We start from the raw sequence: 19,413 nt of genomic DNA on the forward strand, positions 1-19,413 counted from the left end.
GCCAATACCCTCGAGAGGATGTATTAGAGAGCCCAACAGAAACAAATATCTCCTAAGTACAACTATTATGCTAGTGACCTGTTCATACTAAACTATTACAGGTACAGGCAATGTGCATAATTACATGTTATGTTCAGCCCACCTGTATTCTTTACCTCCTGATAAATCCTTCACCAAGAGGAGGTTCAGTTCTGTAGCTGTGGTCATTGCATGCGTACAAACTCAGTGCTCACTCATAAGACATGTTTAAAAATGCAGAGCAGCAATGTGAAAATGGTGTACCATAACCTCAGACGTGTGTCTGAGCAACAGAAACTTGAACTGGATCGTGACGCAACTTGTTTGGACAAGAAAGAAAAGTCAGCTTGCAGAACTGTGCCCAACATATCTGTCACCAAAAATATAATTAGCGATCCTTGCGTCTACAGTATGTAATTATTGTTATTAATTTTTTAGCAGCTGGAGGTGGTATGTATAATTTATTGAGTTGCTATCCTGTCTCATATAAGATATGTGTCTGATTTATCCGCCTTTAAAAGCTGTTTGCAAGTCCGGGCATAGAGATCTAATAGGTAGTCTGTTAGCACCCTCAAGTACACTGTTCTCTGAACTCAATCTCCCTTTCCTCTGGATTATACACAGTGGCTTCTCTCACTTTCCTTTGTACTTCATGGTTTCCTTTAATGTTATTTTGCATTTTGTCCTTTCTTTTTGACTGTAGACTCAAAGTTGCTCTCATTCTTAATGAAGGTGAACGGGGTAGTTATCGCAGATTGTAACAAAGTTTAAGTGTAGAAAAGACAACATCAACCAGTACCTAACTAGAACTCTGACACCCAGCTTCTCCCTTCCGGAGAGGAGGATGATGATTTTTCCTCTGGTAGGAAAACCACCTGCTCACAATTTCTTATAATTTTGTTTATGACATGTCTTCACCAGTGCTGGTATTCACTTGAGTTGGTCTCTGATAGTTACCGACATTATAAATCATTAAGGCTGATCTTTCCTCATCTGATTTTGTTGTGAATATTTTTGGACAAATTGAAAATGTTGTTCAGCAGATTCACGTAACGGCAAAATGTTCATGTAAAGAATACACCGGACAAGTCTCCTGTTCCAAAGCTAAAGTCTATTTGGTTTAAAAAACTACAAGACTTCAGTGATAATTATAAGCCGAATAAATAGATATACATTAGCAAAAAAAGAATAAATATATAGAAAATGAAGGACAAAAGAGCATTCCTTTTGTTTTTTGTGTTTTACCTTCAAAATATAGCATAGTTCTCCAAACCCCTCATACCGGCTGTTTAACAGGGTGACTCACACACTTACAGTGAGCACATAAGAAAAGTCATTATGAGTGGAAGTCAATCAGCCCTTTGGTAATTATTAATTAATTTAAGAATCACATCCAGCTGTTTCTTGAAAGACGTCATGGTATCAGCTTCGACAACATGGCTGGGTAGCTTGTTCTCTACTCCCACAACTCTTTGAGTAAAGAAGAAAGTGCCACCTGTCCTTGCTTTTACATCCACTGTAGCTTCTACTTGCACCCATAGGTTTGTATTTTGCTGTTCAATTGGCAGAAATTCACCGCTTACAAGACATTTACCTGTTACAAGAGAATAACTGTTGAAGGCCTTTCAGTGCTCTGTTTTTTTTTTTAAAAAACTGTTATCTCTCTTTCCCCGTGTTTAAGGAAAGACCAGAATCTCCTGTCCCCTGTCAACTGCTGGTATTTGCTGCTGAACCAGGTGAGAAGGGAAAGCAAGGATCATGCCACCCTAAGTGACATCTACCTAAACAACGTGATCATGCGTTTCATGCAGATCAGCGAGGACTCCACTCGGCTTTTCAAAAAGGTAAGAAGAACACTTTCTGAATTGACCTTATTAACCTGAAGTAACCTTTATTGCTCCTAAGGTTTATTTCTTGTGCACATCAGGAGCTCATATAACATATATGACAATAATATACGACAACAATACCATAATACAAAACAACATTTGACACCATCACTCAATAAGAACTCTTCCAGTACCATACGAATAAAAACAGGCAGCTGGCTTGTAAAGAGTCTAAAAACAACAACAACAATAATAAGATCACTACCTACCAACAATATCATTTTCATTGTTCAACAATTTAATGTTTTTAGGTATGAAGGAAGTTTGTGCTCTCTTAGTCTTTATACAGGGATCTAATACCTCCTCCCAGAGTTTAGGAGCATATATTTTACAAAGAGTGGATGAAAAGGGTCATCTAGGACATTATATGCAAGATTAATAATGTGTCTCCCACTTAGACAGGTTATTGAGTCCAAGGATGAGCCCATAATCTTGCCACCAGTCCTGATCACCTCGTTCAGCTCGTTCTGCAAGGAGAAGGCATCTTCCTGGTTCTTTTGTCGAAAAGAGTTTCCAGAGATGTGTGAAATTACAGGCAGTGCGAAAAGGAAATACTGGTTCCCACATAACTACTGTACTTCTTGGTGAGGCAGTGTCTCTGCCCGTTCCTCGTCTCCTCCTTTGCTGTCCATTAAGTGTCACTCACTCCAGAATTTCACTTCCAAATTTTACTTGGAGTTCCAAGAGTAACATTAGTGTTGGTTTTAAATCGACGACATATTGATTATAAGAAGTAATATTCATGTATAAATTTGGTGAGAATGTTTCTTAGTCAAATAGAAAATAACATAGGTTATGGGTTGGTAAAGAAATACCAGAAAAATGCTATTGCAGGCCCTTGGTGTCTAGATTGATTTTATTCAGTCAAGCAGCAGTATCCTACAGTAGGTTGGTTTGTTTCTAATTTCTGTTCTGCTGTCTGCAGGTAGACCATGACAGATGCCGAAAATGTAAAAGATTGAACGGTGCACTGCCTCATAATCCTAATTTCTGGAACCGAAAAAATCTCGACTGCGGGGCAAATAAAAACATTTTAAGGATCCCTTTTTACAGGCCACCTGCACAAGGCAAAACACAAACAACGAAATCATCTTTTCAGAAATGTTTTGATTTGAATGCCCGGGAATATTCTGAGGTGCCTTTATGCTGCCATAAATAAATATTCGAGCATTCTTTTCTTCCAACAGCAGTTTTAACTTCATGGTGGCTGTGATTTGCACAGACCTCTGTGTCTTGTATATTAAAATGGTTACTGAAGCGTGGCGGAAAGACATCCTGATTACAGTACTAATTTAATGTGAGGAGCTGCTCTAAAACTCTCTGTCTAGGCTGGGGTTACATTGCAGAGGCTTGGTCGGCTGTCAATTACAGGATTCCAGAGACAACCCAAAATAGATTATGCACTTGCTCTTTAGTGAGTGTGCACGTGGCAGCCACATCACTAAATTAAAAGACGTAGTAGATCTTTGAAAGGTTTCGGGTCTCTTCTAGTCCTTCTAAATGCAGTGAAACTGGGCTCTGCGGTCAAGTTGTTTCAAGGCCACAGAATGGCCACAGAATCCAATGCAAGCGGTTTTTTTTTCTGCGTGTGTGTGTGGCGAGCATAAGAACAGTTTGCTACGTCTCCGGTTTTCATCCGGAACAGAAAGGGACAATTGGCTCCTCAGGGGCTGGAGGAAGAGGAAATTGAGGTACACAGTAATTCTCCTCTGATGATAACATTTGATTCAGTGGTCTCAACCAGGCAGTATTAATAGATGGGGAGGGAGACCTTCTGCTTTCTTCTACCACATGTTGCAATTACTATTCATTTCTTTGATTAGGATAGGATTTGCTTTTACTTTTAAAAAGTTATACTGAGGGGAAAAAGTTGTGTCAAAATCCCAGTGGATATCAGCATGAAAGAGCACAGGCTAATAATCCTGCAAATTGCAGGAAGTCAATTAGGGGCACTGAGTCTTAACCACTCTCTTGTACTCTTTCACAGAATGTTGCAGTTACCAAAGAAAATGAGGTTAGCAAATGAGAGGTGGGGGGGTGTTCCTTTTAGTTCTTTCTGTGCTGTAACCCCTCAAAGTTGACAGCAGGCGCAGTGGACTGTAGTGGACTCGCCCACACACTAGCTGTGACCCAGGACTTGCATGAAATAAGAGATACTGTGCTCATCAGAACTCCAGCAGAAAAGCACAGGGAGAGGGGAGGGTAGGGGGGAGGGGAGTTGATAACGTTCCAAGCTACAGAGCATCCGCAGACAGGGAAATGTTATTAATCCATTCGATAAGCACATACTGATACTGGGGCTGTTGCCTGCCGGATTCCCCCATGAGGAAAGAAATAAAATTAGTTTGGGATTTTTCGGTGTTTCAGAATCCTTGAAAACAAAGAGCAGAACTCTTTATTAAATCCCAACTATTTTGAGACTCTGATGATTTGGTAGTTTGTCTAGTGTCAAAACATAATGTATCAGACTGCAAACCCCATGGGTCTCAAGACCCTGAAGTGGTTGAGGGCGAGATGGCCAGGGTGTAACAGCATTGCTGTGGTAAGGTGAACTGAGTAATCCAGAAATGTATTTCTGTTTCATTCCTTTAAGCCTCCGTCTTCTTACCTCAGCCATGTTCTTATTTTGTGCTATATTGTCATTCAAACCTTTCCTTTAGCTTCAAACCAAGTGAAAGTATTATATCATATTGTAGAACCCAATACTTGAATCTGATAACATGGTAGAATGGCACTAGAGCCATTTCTGACAGTGAGAAGTCTACCCCCTTACTTAGATGGAATAGATGCATAGATAACGTATAGCAGCCAATTAAGAGTCACCATGTCTTTGGAAGTCAAGAGGAAGCCAGAGAACCTAGGGGAAGAGAGGACACATACAGGGAGGACAAGCAAATTCTACAGAGAAAGCAGCTCCAGTCCAAAATTAAACACAGGGCCCTGCAGCAACAAGGTAGTGTCACGAATTGTGCTGCCCTTGTGCTGATGGGCAGCTTCAAAACAGCATTCATCATTGACTTTAATATCTCATGCTCTGGCAGGTAAATGTATATTAATACACAATGAAAAGGAATAGCTCGTTGGGCAAGTATTCAATGTTATTTATGTTTTAAGTACACAGTTTGAACAGTTTTGTCCCTTAGAAAATAGGGTTAGAAAATACTGAACTCAAGTTGAGTGATTTCACAAGCTGGCTGGTGATCTCTAGTTGGTATCTGAATTGAGTTCATGTAGCCAAAGTTGAGTTGATTATGTAAAAAGCCACGCGGAGAGTTAAGAATTTAATTAAAAACAGAACAGCAGAAGATACAACCTCGCGCGGCTTGAGTAATGAAGATCGCTTGGTTGCTTTCAGAACGATTGAATATCATTACATTTGACTTATCCATCTGCTCAAGTGCTTTCACACTTTGGTAGTTTCAGTACTTCAGGACAGTTGAAGAAATTCCATCACCCGTGGACCAGCAGAATGACGGTAACTGCCTGCCTGAAAATGATCTGCATGCTCAGAGGCTGTCCAGGGGCAGCTTGTTACAAGGTCCTTCAAGATGGTCTAAATGACAAGGACAATGGTACTGTAGAGAGTTGAATTCACCCTTTCCTGTTCAGATAGATGACCATGAGAGTAGAGATGTTGTGGTGAGCATTAAGCTGACTGTTGCTTAAGCCAGCTAGTAAGGCAGGAGATGTTTGATGATGTAGAAACCCCTTTAATGGGAACAATGTCTTGAACCTAACGGGTCCATCTGCCAACAGCTAGAGCTTAACCAATTTAGAGCAGTTACTTTTCTAGCAGGAAAGACCGCGCAGGGTTACCGCTCTAAGAAAACGCAGATGAGGTCGTGCTGTAACCAGCTTCATCCCTGAGTCTAAAAGAACATCTGGGAGACCAACTCTCCAGTTCATCAACAGGTGGCGTGTCAATTTAAACATAACCTGTGTTTACAATAGGTTTAAATGTCATTTCAACAGCCACACTGAAAAGGACAGAAGCACAAATGCACCTAGTTCCACCATAGAGTTCAGCTTCATGGCTGGACTGCTTCTCTTCTTTTTACATTTAAGCATGTTTGAAATATGAGTAAATTCATGAAGAGCTTTTGTGTGTCGCAATGGTTCTTTATAGTTTCCTACTTAACATTTGTTTTTGTTTTGGGATTAGAAATATTATTTTGTAGCTCAATGAAAGAGAAGGACAGAGTTACAGTGCAAAAGTTGGAGTTCTGCTGCAGTAAGGACAGGAGGAGCAGCTGACCCTCAATATTTTGTTGGCCCAGGCAGGACTATAGTAGTCTGTGTCTCTGGTGTCCATGTTATAGGGCTCTCAGAAGGGCATGTCTCCACACTGGTGTTCTGGTCTCGTTCCCAGGCCTGTGGTGGTTCACAGTTGTTTTGATTGTCATTGGGTGGTGATCTGCCATAGGTATGCTAAAGCAAATGTGCCTTGTAATTAGTGTTTAGTTTAGTCTTTGATCTTGGAGGACTTTAAACGCCGGGCCTTGAAAAATAAAGCGACTGGGAACTCCCCTGGGCTGAAGGGTGCTTTCAGCTTCCAAGATGACAGAATCACTCCTGTTTTGATGTCTGAGGAAAATAAATATGCAGTATGTTTGCTATATTCACACTGTACTAGAAGTGCCTGCAAGAAAAGTTGCCCCAGTTCTTAGTATACTAGTGATGTATTAATAATACACATCAACTTTACAGGGCATTTTAACCTCTTTTGGTTATAGACCCCCTGCAATTTACACAACTGGTGAAGGGGTTTTACTTGGAAAAAGACTTCAAATTTCTTTATTTGTGGGCATCATGGTGGTGCAGTGTTTAGCATTGCTGCCTTGCAGTGCTGGGGCCCTGGGTTCAATTCCAGGCCTGGAGTGCTATCTGCATGGAGTTTGTATGTCCTCCCCTGGGATTTCCTCTGGATGCTCAGGTTTCCTCCCACAGTCCAAAAACATAGTGGTAGGTTAATTGGCTGCTAGGAAAATTGGACCTGGTGTGAGTGTCTGCATGTTTGTGGCCTGTGATGGACGGGCAGCCCATTCAGGGTGTGTTATCCTACACCTTGCACCCTGTGCTCACTTTCCCCGGGAGTCTGTATTGGATAAAGTGGTTGAAAATGGATGGATGGGTGATGTAGTAGCACAGACAGGCACAGACGGTTGTTGAGCCTAAAGCTGATGCAGTGCAAATGTTTCAGTCAAGGGCAAATGTGTTAATTTGAACAGATGCTCAAGAAAGTCGATAAACTGCAAGGTATTAGTGTATAATAGTGAATGATACCTACAGTATATACATAGGATCAATGTGTATATATATATAGTGTACTATATATAGTGTAGAATATATAGTGTAATATGCCTATACAGGCTCTATATATACTACCGCATGTCTATAGTGTGTACTGTATACTATTGGGTTTATACTGTTGTTCAAGCAAACGTCTTCTGTGAAACGGACTAACATCTCATCTAGGGAGAGAACTTCACGTGCTGTAAGTCACAGCTCATACCCTATGCATCTGGGATAGACTGCAGTTTGCTAAATTCACCAGGACCAACATCTTGATGATAACAGATGAATGGGAGTGGCTTTTGTCTTTCTATCTGTATTTTTTCGTCATCGATGTAAGCCCCTTACTTTGTGTGTTTTTTTTTTAATTGAGCATTTCCTTCCTGTTAAAGAGGTCTGGTCTAAGCAATCAAGCTTCATGCGTTAGCAGATACAGCCTGAAGAGCTCATACTGTATCTGCAGCCCTTTGTCCTGCTATCGTAGACCCAGCACAGCAGCAGTGTAGTACAGAAACTCTTAGCGCTCCCCTGAGTTTGGAGCATGGCACACATTTTGGCTTGAGTTATAATAACGTATAGTGTTCTGACCGTTTTTTTACACTTTGGTGTTTAATATAAGACAGATTTCTACAAATTAATTTGGGGTATTCAAAACCATTGCTTAGCCTCATTCAGTGCTGATTCGGAACTCTGCTTAAAAGGTCAGTGCATGGATTGAATCTGCTAAGGCACATCTTCTTTTAATTATGTTTTCACTGAAATAGATGGACTTTTAAAGCCTTTTTTAATTATTGATAATTGTAAAAGTGGGCAGACTACTTGTATCTTTTTGACACCTTAATGGGAAGCAATGATTTGCAAATGTAGGCCTAATTAAACAAATAGGGTCAGTATTAAATCGAATGTTCTATAAACCACACATTTAATTATCGTGACATATATAGTTGTTATACTAGATCACTTTTAATGTAATGACTTTATTGAAATTTGGTAGCCACTTTTTTCAGTTTGCAGCGGTTGACATTTGTGGTGTTCTTGGAAAAAATGCTGAAATTGGATTACTTAAAAGACATTCCAGGATATAGGATAAACATATTGCTAGTCAACATTCCTAGTGAGCTATACCCTTGTATTTAATGCTGTCTTTTTGTTATCTAAAGTACATAAATGATTGATTTCTTGAGATACTGTTTCTCACTTTTAATGAAAATGTCCATTACAAATTACTTGATTCCCCCTTTTTGTTAAATTTAATATTATAGGTACATTTCTACATGTTCGCAACTTTGGAATCGCTGGTTCATCATAATGTTCAGTAATATTGAGGATAGAACAGCCGGTTCTATTAAGTTTAGGAATAAGCTGTCAGTGTGATGTCCAGGTGCTCTTAGAGAATTATTGTGAGAGTGCTGTGGAAGACAGAAAATTGCTGTGATTCTTGTTTAGATAAGTGTCCTTTCGGGCATTTATAAGATTAAAGGAATCTTAAATTAGTCCGTTTTTCTACTTCAGAAAACTTACTTGCAGTATAAGTTTATTAGAACATAAAAGCTGTTAATTCAAATTCTGAAATGGCTTCTGTCCTCCACGTTTTGTTTTTAATTTCTCATTTTTTGTCTTTTCAGTTGTATTCTCTGCGTTTGGCTCTGCCAACATAATATTTCTAGAAAACAAGTCTCTAGAAAGCGGTCTCAGTCTGGAAATGACGTAGTTAAAAGTATCAGTGATGCACTGGCTTCAGTCTCTTTTAAATTAGATCTGCAGACCATAAGGAGTGCTCTCTGAATATTTATGAAGAAAACAAAGGCCTCTTCTTAGTCACCCTGCCTGCACTGGTCTACATGTCAGTCTGAGAAGCTTAATCAGCCTTTAGGCTATGTGTTCTGTGTGGAAGTTAGGAATGAGTACAAAAGCCCAAAGATGCTCAGGTTATTAAGTCTGTTGGACTGGAATAGGGTTAATGCTGAAGAACGCCTTGAGTTTGACACAGTTTTAAAGGTTTAGTGATAGAGGGAGTTAGAGATGATAAGCACAGATAAAGTACAGTTTTCATTTTTTTTGTAGCTATGAGAAATTAAGAATATTCTGTAAAACGTTGTTCATTCAGCAAGAATGTGCATTATATTTGATTTATTTAGTAATTACTGTTTGGTATTCTGTGGTGTTGATAAAAGTATGGGCAGGGATGCCTTCCCTAATAGCAGTGACTTCACCGACATGCTCTAACAAAAGTTAGATGGATTAAATTTCAACTCATTCAGGCTCCAGAAGATAACCTAGGGCAATTTAACTACAGCATTGTCAGTAGTAATGTATTTAGTGCTTTTTTTTCTTACAGATCTGGTATTTGTATGGTAAGTTCAATTGTACACACCCTGACTTGAATTTAGCCAGAATTTTGTAGTTAATGCCCATAATCTCTCAGAAAGTGCTATGTGACCTTTTAATGACCTTTTAGTCATAATTTAAGGATGGTTTTCAAAACTCTGTGCAGTAATGTTCATTGGGAATAAACAGTACTGTGCAGAAAAACGGAATCGTCGATAAATCAGAACTGCATTTTTCTAATTTTCTAGTGCGAAAACAACTAATGCATTAAAATAATGTAGCAGCAAAGTGGTAAAAATATTTCCACAGAACATTATATAATCTGTAAAATGCTTTCAGAACATAAGAGCATCTATGAATTAGAAACGGCTAATTGGGTCATTATACTTGTTTCGTTATGCTTTGCCACATAACCAATGTTGATCACTCTTGCTTCCTCCAGAAGGGGGACATTTCAGACACAACACATTTTTTGGGTGGTGGGAGGAGCTCCAGGCAAAAATCCCAGTGGACATTTGAGAAATCATGCAGACTCCTCATAGACAGATGCTTGTGGCTAAAATTAATCCCAGGTCCGAAGAACTACAGTATGAAGCAGCAGGGCTAATCGCCATAGCAGCTTTGGAACACGTTGGATATACAGTGGTGTGAAAAAGTGTTTGCCCCCTTCCTGATTTCTTATTTTTTTGCATGTTTGTCACACTGAAATGTTTCAGATCATCAAACCAATTGAAATATTAGACAAAGATAACACAAGTAAACACAAAATGCAGTTTTTAAATGAAGGTTTTTATTGTTAAGGGAAAAAAAATCCAAACCTACATGGCCCTGTGTGAAAAAGTGATTGCCCCCCCTGTTAAAACATAAATCAACTGTGGTTTATCACATCTTTGGAAAGCTGAGTTCAATTTCTCTAGCCACACCCAGGCCTGATTACTGCCACACCTGTTCTCAATCAAGAAATCACTTAAATAAGACCTGCCTGACAAAGTGAAGTAGACCAAAAGATCCTCAAAAGCTAGACATCATGCTGCGATCCAAAGAAATTCAGGAACAAATAAGAAACAGAGTAATTGAGATTTATCAGTCTGGAAAAGGTTATAAAGCCATTTCTAAAGCTTTGGGACTCCAGCGAACCACAGTGAGAGCCATTATCCACAAATGGCGAAAACATGGAACAGTGGTGAACCTTCCCAGGAGTGGCCGGCCAACCAAAATTACCCCAAGAGCGCAGCAACGACTCATCCAAGAGGTCACAAAAAACCCCACAACAACATCCAAAGAACTGCAGGCTTCACTTGCCTCAGTTAAGGTCAGTGTTCATGACTCCACCATAAGAAAGAGACTGGGCAAAAATGGCCTGCATGGCAGAGTTCCAAGACGAAAACCACTGCTGAGCAAAAAGAACATAAAGGCTCGTCTCAGTTTTGCCAGAAAACATCTTGATGATCCCCAAGACTTTTGGGAAAATACTCTGTGGACTGACGAGACAAAAGTTGAAATTTTTGGAAGGTGTGTGTCCCATTACATCTGGCGTAAAAGTAACACAGCATTTCAGAAAAGGAACATCATACCAACAGTAAAATATGGTAGTGGTAGTGTGATGGTCTGGGGCTGTTTTGCTGCTTCAGGACCTGGAAGACTTGCTGTGGTAAATGGAACCATGAATTCTGCTGTCTACCAAAAAATCCTGAAGGAGAATGTCTGGCCATCTGTTCGTGACCTCAAGCTGAAGCGCACTTGGGTTCTGCAGCAGGACAATGATCCAAAACACACCAGCAAGTCCACCTCTGAATGGCTTAAGAAAAACAAAATGAAGACTTTGGAGTGGCCTAGTCAAAGTCCTGACCTGAATCCGATTGAGATGTTGTGGCATGACCTTAAAAAAGCGGTTAAGGCCGAATACCCTCCAATGTGGCTGAATTACAACAATTCTGCAAAGATGAGTGGGCCACAATTCCTCCACAGCGCTGTAAAAGACTCATTGCCAGTTATCGCAAACGCTTGATTGCAGTTGTTGCTGCTAAGGGTGGCCCAACCAGTTATTAGGTTTAGGGGACAATCACTTTTTCACACAGGGCCATGTAGGTTTGGATTATTTTTTTTTCCCTTAATAATAAAAACCTTCATTTAAAAACTGCATTTTGTGTTTACTTGTGTTATCTTTGTCTAATATTTCAATTTGTTTGATGATCTGAAACATTTCAGTGTGACAAACATGCAAAAAAATAAGAAATCAGGAAGGGGGCAAACACTTTTTCACACCACTGTAGGTTGGGGCACCATGGTGGCAGAGTGGAAACCTGCCCTGCAGCACTGTGGTCCTGGGTTCAGTTTCTGGGGTACCATCTGTGTGGAGTTTGCATGTTCTCCCACATCCCCCGTGTTTGTATGGGTTTCCTCTGGGTGCTCCGGTTTTCTCCCACGGTCCAAAGACACACTGGTAGGTTAAGTGGCTTCTGGGAAAACTAACCCTGGTGTGAGTGTGTGTTTGTGTCTGTGTGCCCTGTGATGAACTGGCTCCCTGTCCAGGGTGTATCCTGTCTTGTGCCTGTTACTTGCCAGGATAGGCTTCGGCTCTCCCATGACCCTGTATTGGATAAAAGGTTTATAAAGTGGATTGATGGATATAGGCTGGGATCTCTTAGAGATGACGGTATTTATATCTATCCACATGCCCAATGACTATTCCCCTCAAACACTACTATTGAATGGTTATGAAACACAGGGGATAAGTAAATAATTTCACATTCAGCTCAAAACTGAATGAGTGATCACTTATGCATGGACCTTGACTACTTCTTCACAGTTATAAATTACTTTCAGGAGGAATGATTGTGTCATTTGTGAATAACATTTGCTGGAATTGAAGTTTCCTATTTGATTTTAATTCGCTGCTTATCAGGTCTTAACTGGCGTTAAGTGTGTAGACATTAAGTAACATCAAAAAGGCAGATTTAATCTTTTAAAAATCGTTTAAGTCTCCTTCTGTTTTTGTCATAACCTGTCATTTAAAAAAAAGTAAAAGCACACATTCAGAAATAAAGAACAATACAGTAGAATAATTTGAAAGTGATGTAGATTGGATACACAACTAAGAAATGAGATTATTCTAAAAAATTGGGGAAGCTGTCTTATTGGATAGTATTAGCCAGATCCCAGTTCGTCAGATATTAAGTATTAGACATTTCAACAGTTCATATACTTTAAAAGAAAACAAAGGTTTGTTCTGAGCGATGTTATTATGTAAGAATGATTAATGTTTCTTAAGGATGGATCCAAAGAAAAGCAGCGCCAAGACAATATTGTTAATCTCATTCACAATTTTGAATTTCGTTTCAATTAACATCTATGTGGTTCAGCCTTTTTTGTCTCTGCCTAAAACAAAGCAAGAGCACACAACTGCTGTTATGCACATATCCAAAAATAAACAGAAAGCACTTGTGTCTGTGCTGGAGTTCCACATAACAGAGCCATTTGTAAGATTACAATTCTCTGACCTTGCAGTTTGGCACATAGTGATTGCTCATAAAAATAAAAGAACATTGTTAAAGCTGGTAGAACAGGCACTAGTGAAAGGTAAGTAGGGCATATCATCAGCAACTGCACTTTTTTCCTCTCGTAATAAGGAATTCAGAATGGAGTTCAAGAGGCAACAGCACAGTTGCCGAAAGAGCACCATTAATATCAGACCGCCAGAACTAGGCCACTGGAACCTGCAGCTGCATCAACTTCACATTTTCTCCACTGTTTCAAAAATAAACTGCGAAGCTTTCCTCATTTTTCCCTCAATGTGGATAAAAAGCAGGGGTATATACAGCATAATCCCATTTAAAATGACAGTAAGTACAGTAAGTAGTCAAATTAACTAAGCTCGACATTGAGGTTAGATCAGTAATACTATTTACAGGAAATGCAAGCTGTGTAGTGGCAAAATGTTCTCCCTAAAGCAGCAGAGAATACTTCTATGACTTTTTCTAATTATTTACATTTTGTGGCAGTTAGGAAGCAATTAGGAGTGAACCTTATTATGCTATTTCCAGTCTTGTTTTTATCATTTTCACCCTCCTAAAATTTCGGAATACCTATTTCTACCTTCAGGTCCCACGTTTCTTCCCAGACATGAGTAAAAAGATCTTATTGCTGTCTGCTGTACTAATTTTCTGTTTTGACATGTTGGCCTATCGAGTATTTGGGGCCAGAATTCTCTGATTCAACAAGGGGCAGTGTGCTGGAATGAGACGATGCTCTTGCGGACCAGTGCAAGTTTGCTCTTTTTTGATGCAAGTTTTCACATTTCTGAATTTACACGTTGTTTAAACCAAGAGCCTTTGTTAGTGTTTGTAATTCCTACAGCAAGCTGAAAAGCATGACACCATGCCACGAAACGTCACTGGCAGCTCGTCTCTTAAGGGCGGTGAATTTATTTGCTCTGTCTCCTGGAAAACAGCATTTTTCTGTTAACCAGAAAAGGTGAAAATGGGTGATAAGGTTCTCGGAAACATAGTTTTGCGTGTCAAGCTCCCAGTGTGAAACTAACCGTTTCTTTATTTTTATTTCTTATTTATTTATATGGTCCCGGCACAGTGGCATAGTGTAGTCCTGTCCTCTAAGAGTTTGAATTGTTTTGTTTTTCAAATGATGAGTTTTTTTTTGGTGCCCATATTATCCACCTTCTGGTTTATAATTTGATACTGTATGTGTACATTTTGTTTTTGGACCACTGGGCATCTCTGGCAAGTATACTATACATATGCATGTATCTAAGATAAATTAATCAAGTTGAAATGATTTTAATATGGGTTTTAAAATGGAAACAAAGTGGATGCAAACCGGTTTTTATCTTGAGCTGGATTAGCTCTTATGTATAAATGTAATAGCTCTGACTTGTTCACCTAACTTAACTAAATTAATCAGGTAGTCCAGGATCAGTGGTAATCATCAGGGTCTGTGAAACCTATAAGTGTTGTGACAGTGCTTTTGGATAATTATGCATATAAATTCTTATCATGATGATAGGAAGAGCAGAATGTCTAGACTTTTCATTTGCCTAACCATTATGAAGGATGTAACTATTTTGATTTGAAGTTACATTACTTTTGAGACATTCCCAGCCTTTTGAGATAAACTGCTCAGTTTTGTCCTTCAGAACTGGCCTAACTAGGCCCTTGCACGTTTAGAATTTTCTAGCATTTCTATGAATTGTTGTAAAAACAGAAACCTAAAGGGTACTGTTTTAAGAGAAACGTGATTCGACGTGTTAAAAGGGCTAATTTGATGTAAGAAAATGTCCATCTAATTCCATTTTAGATTGGAGACTAAGATTGATTTTCTATGTTTTCTAACTGCATATAATTCAAAATTGGATTAGTGTTCAAATAATCACTTTAGCAGGAGCCTTTGAGTGCTGTTTGAGACTAGACAATGACTCTGGTAATCCATTTAATTTGGTAAAGGTTGAAAAAGACCTCTTATCATAATGATAGTTACAAAGCACCACAAAAAGTATCGTTGAAAGGCTGTAGTCGATGGAAGACCCTTAATTTTCTAAAAAAAAATAAAATAGTGTGAGCAGGTTGGAGATGTAGCCTACAAAGTTCTGTTTTATGATGTACTTTGTTCTGCTGTTTAAAGAAGTCACACTTCAGATTATAATGATCCTGTAAGTGTAAATGAATTCATCCAGGCTATGTTTTGTTATACAATGTAATTAATTCAAGGACATGCTCTTGTTGTTGCTGCCCATGCTTAAGTGAGAAATGGTTAACTGTTCAGAAGCATGGCTTGCACATAACGTTGTGTTTTTATGCTGGTATTGCATTTCTGTGCACATTAAAAATTACATTGTGAGTTCTCGGAAAAGTTTCTTAAAAATGTATTTGTAGTTGGGTGTTAATGATTTGTAAATTAGTAAAGTAACATTACTTTACCTTGAAATGTTTCAAGTCTCTAAAACTCACTGCGTTTCTTTTTACTTCCTTTGTACTGATGCCTTTATTTTTTTTTTATTTTCCAGAGCAAAGAGATAACATTTCAGCTCCAGGAAGATTTGATGAAGGTCCTGAATGAGCTGTATACAGTAAGTTTTGGGGATTTTATTTGTTCTAATTCTGAATGTGAAAAGTCTATGCAATGGCATGTGAAATTAAATCTTCTGAGCTAACAGACAGCTTTTTTGTACTGCTAAATACAGTACCTGAGATGAGTTCCTGATCTAATCCACTGCGTATGTTAGGAAAATACAGTATTTAGAAACAAAGTAGGCTCCACAGCCAAAACATTGTGTTTCTTTTCTTCTCTTGTGACATGCTATCAGTTATCAGCTGTTAATGACAGGAAGTGATGGTTCATACATATAGGATGAATGCTTCAAAAACACTTTAAATTGTGTTTGTTTTTAATGCAGATGTTATGCTGGTGGACCCAAAGTCTTAGATAAAATACGCTTTTTGCAGTTAAAATATCTAAGCTTTCAAGGCTGTATAATCATAAACCCCAATTTATAGGTGCCAAGAACTCTGAACTGTACATTTTGTTTCACATCTAAAAAAAACACTGAAGGCTGAGCTGTAAATCTGTGGTGTCAATAGGTTTGCATCAACAGATCTATGACCTTGAAGTCGCAAGTCAGTTAAAGTACCAATCAATAGTTAATTCTCTTCGTTTAATTGCAGCTGTCAGGGTGCATATAATACTGAGGAAGATTCACGCTTGTGTCATACAGGTGTCACAAGCACTTGAATGAAATGCAGATTTATGCACAGGTAGTAGACTGAAATTAATGCTCACCCTTTTGTCCAGAAATGTTCTTTCATGTTATCAAGTCTTATATTTAAAAATAAAACATTTAACGGTGATTTGATAACCTATTTCAAAATGTAGACCTTTTGTAAATATTTAAAATAACATTGATATGAGGGTGAGGAGGTACTTATGCAAGGCCTGTTTCTCGTCATCCATTAATTGTAATTGTAAAGGAAAGGACATTTAAGGACTCAGTTAAGTATTGAATGTTGTCATTGTTTAGGTACAATTGCTGCTTCACAAGGCTGTGGCCCTGGGTTCAATTCCAGACTTGGGGTGCTGTGTGCGTGGAGTTTGTATGTTCTCCCTGTGTTTGTGTTTGTTTCTTCTGGGAGCTCTGGTTTCTTCCCTCAGTCCAAAATCATACTGGTAGGTTAACTGGCTTCCGGGTGCGTCTGTGTGTGCCCTGAGATGATAGATACTTTATTGATCCCGTGGGGGAAATTGCAGTGCAACGGCAGCTTAGCACAGTCATCACAGCACAGTGTAACAAAATGATACAATAATACAACAATGCAGTACAGTCAGTGAGAAATGCAGTAAAAGTAAAAAATGGATTACACAGAGTTGCTCACAGTACAAAATATACAAAAACAGACGCGAAAGTACTGTACACAAAAAGTTGTATTGCACATTATAAATATATTGCACAAAAAACAGTTGTAAACAGGAAAAAAATATGATGGACTGGCTTCCTGTTCAGGGTATAAACTGCCTGGTGTCAGTTGCTTGCCAGGATAGGCTTCAGGTCTCTCGCAACCATTGGAAGAAGTGGTTGGAAAATGGATGTTGTCATTGGTATTGGATTTGGGTCTTACCTGCTATTGAGGAACCATGATACTCTCCTGGTCTCCCATCCGTTCTGCCATTTTGTGTCGGTCAACAGGCCCTGGGCACACCTCAGGTTCAAATAGAGACTCACCAGTCCACCAAGGGGAACCTGGGATAGATCGTAGAGTGTTTAACCTGGCACTCATGATGTACAGTAGCTGTCAATCAGTCTCTTTGTCTAGACAGTTACTAAGTTAGTAACACAGCAGGGTAACGCAGCTGGGTTTCTTAAGGCCAGTTATACTTAAAAACGATGGAAAACTATAGCGTGGTTATTTTTTGTAAATCATTTTCTTGAACTAAGAGCATTTACAGTAAGTAAAAGGACACTGGTTTTCCACTTTTCGTTTTTTGTTTCTGGTGATTTTTTTAGGACTTCTGTGACCAATCCTGGACTTACTCTGCTGGGTAGCTTAGATTTACAGTATTACAGTTTTGTAGTGGGAAAACAAAGCAGCACTGCCATTAATGTTATACTTTTTTTGATGTTCTGATCATCCCTTATTTCAATTTGATTAAGATGTTAAGAGGTATACCAAATTACAAAAAATAGCAGATTTTTTTCTGCTGTATTTGTAAAACAAATGCAATCGTTTTAATGTTGTCATTACCAATTTAGGGCTCCTGGTGAAAAAAACTGCAAAACATGCCCTTTTTCCTTATCTTCTAATTGTGTAATTACAGGGTGTAAAAGGTGTTAATGGAAAAAATGCTGTTTAAAAACTGCACATCACATTCTATGGCTGTTAACTTACTGGCTTCTTAACACTTGATGACAGTTGTGCCATCATTGGTAAAATGTAATCCTGCCTTAAAAATGTCTAACTTTTGTACTATTTTCCATATTTCTTCTCATGTAGTTCTGTATGCAGTCTGTACCACAGTTTCTTAACTGTGCACTGCAGCAGATGTCAACCTGTGATAAATTGACAATCATGCATGATTCAACACTGGTTTAGTGCGCCTGCTTTTTCCAATAGCTGATGCCCGCTGTGATCCTCTTATAATGGAACACCCTTGATATCTCAGGATTTGTACATTTTTAAAACAGTAGCAATGTATTTCGTTGTATGGCTACCTTGTTGTCAAACTGTTCTACCTCCTCATCAGTAAATAAATTGGGAATATTTACAGAAAAGAAAATGGTGTTCTGCACTACACCTGCATTTAAGAACATAAGAATGGGTGCAAAGGAGAGAAGATTATTCAGTCTGTCCAGCCTGTTTGGTAGTAAGTAGATCATGGATCTGCTTCTAGCAAGGATTGCACCCAGCTGTTTGTTGAAAGAAGCCAGGGCTTCAGCTTCAAGAATATACTTGGGTACCTTGTTCAATACCTCTACAACTCTTCATGTAAAGAAGGGCCTTCTCTTCTCAGTTTTAAATGCACTTCCATACAGTTTCCCTATCCTTCGCTCTCCATTTGATCAACTCCCTCTGCCCTAGAAAAGCAGGCCTTTTTCTTTGTATTTGTGGCTTTTACAGTCTCTCTAAACTGAATAAATGATAGGGTTCTCATGCTGTACTCTTGTCAGTACAGTCACTGCATCTTTGTTAGGCTATGCTTGTACTGAAATGGAAGACTGCAGTTCTACAAACTGGAATTAATTACTGACGTGCGACTTTGTCTGACCACCACTGCTGTTATACTGTACAGAGGTGGTTTTATTTTCACTCCTTCGCCTCGGCTCGTTCCTTCATTCACTGTTGAATTTGCCTGCAGGTTGTTTTTGTGCAGCATCTCTTTGTATCGTATGGAAGGTGATAATTAAATAAAAAATGGACAGCATTTTCTGTATTGATTCAACTACAGTCATTCATCTTTTGTTAAAGTTTTGTTATAGGATAAATTAGCTTAATACAGTGGGTGGCGTTATGAGTTATGGATAAGATCACTTTATTGGCCATATACAATTTCTTGTATTAGGAATTTGTCTTTTCGCATACCCCAAATTGCTCTCCATGAAACATACAGACAAGGAGAGAAGCTGGGGGTCAGAGTGCAGGGTCAGCCATTTATACGGCGCCCCTGAAGCAGTTGGGGTGAAGGGCCGTTTTCAGGAGCCCAACGGAGTAGGATTCCTCTGCTGGCTGCAGGATACGAACCGGCAACCTTCCAGCCACAGGCGCAGATCCTTAGCCACAGAGCCACCGCACCGCCCCAATTATAGTACAATAATGCAAGACATACAGTACATCAGGTATCGTCATATCCCTCAAGATGAAGATGTTTTGTTTCATTGCATGATAGA

The 19,413-nt window shown here is 39.0% G+C and overlaps 1 protein-coding gene across 1 annotated transcript in view; it reads left to right on the plus strand.

Moving 5' to 3' along the window:
• srgap1a (SLIT-ROBO Rho GTPase activating protein 1a) overlaps window positions 1-19,413 on the plus strand; it is a 140,624-nt gene that overhangs the window by 57,324 nt on the left and 63,887 nt on the right. Inside the window, exons 3-4 of the mRNA XM_088923914.1 lie at window positions 1,700-1,862; window positions 15,544-15,606. Coding sequence (XP_088780040.1) covers window positions 1,700-1,862; window positions 15,544-15,606 — 226 coding nt within the window. The remainder of the gene's footprint in view (window positions 1-1,699; window positions 1,863-15,543; window positions 15,607-19,413) is intronic.

Source organism: Atractosteus spatula, chromosome 8 (genome assembly GCF_055471065.1).
Source record: "Atractosteus spatula isolate fAtrSpa1 chromosome 8, fAtrSpa1.hap1, whole genome shotgun sequence".
Classification (NCBI taxonomy): domain Eukaryota; kingdom Metazoa; phylum Chordata; class Actinopteri; order Semionotiformes; family Lepisosteidae; genus Atractosteus; species Atractosteus spatula.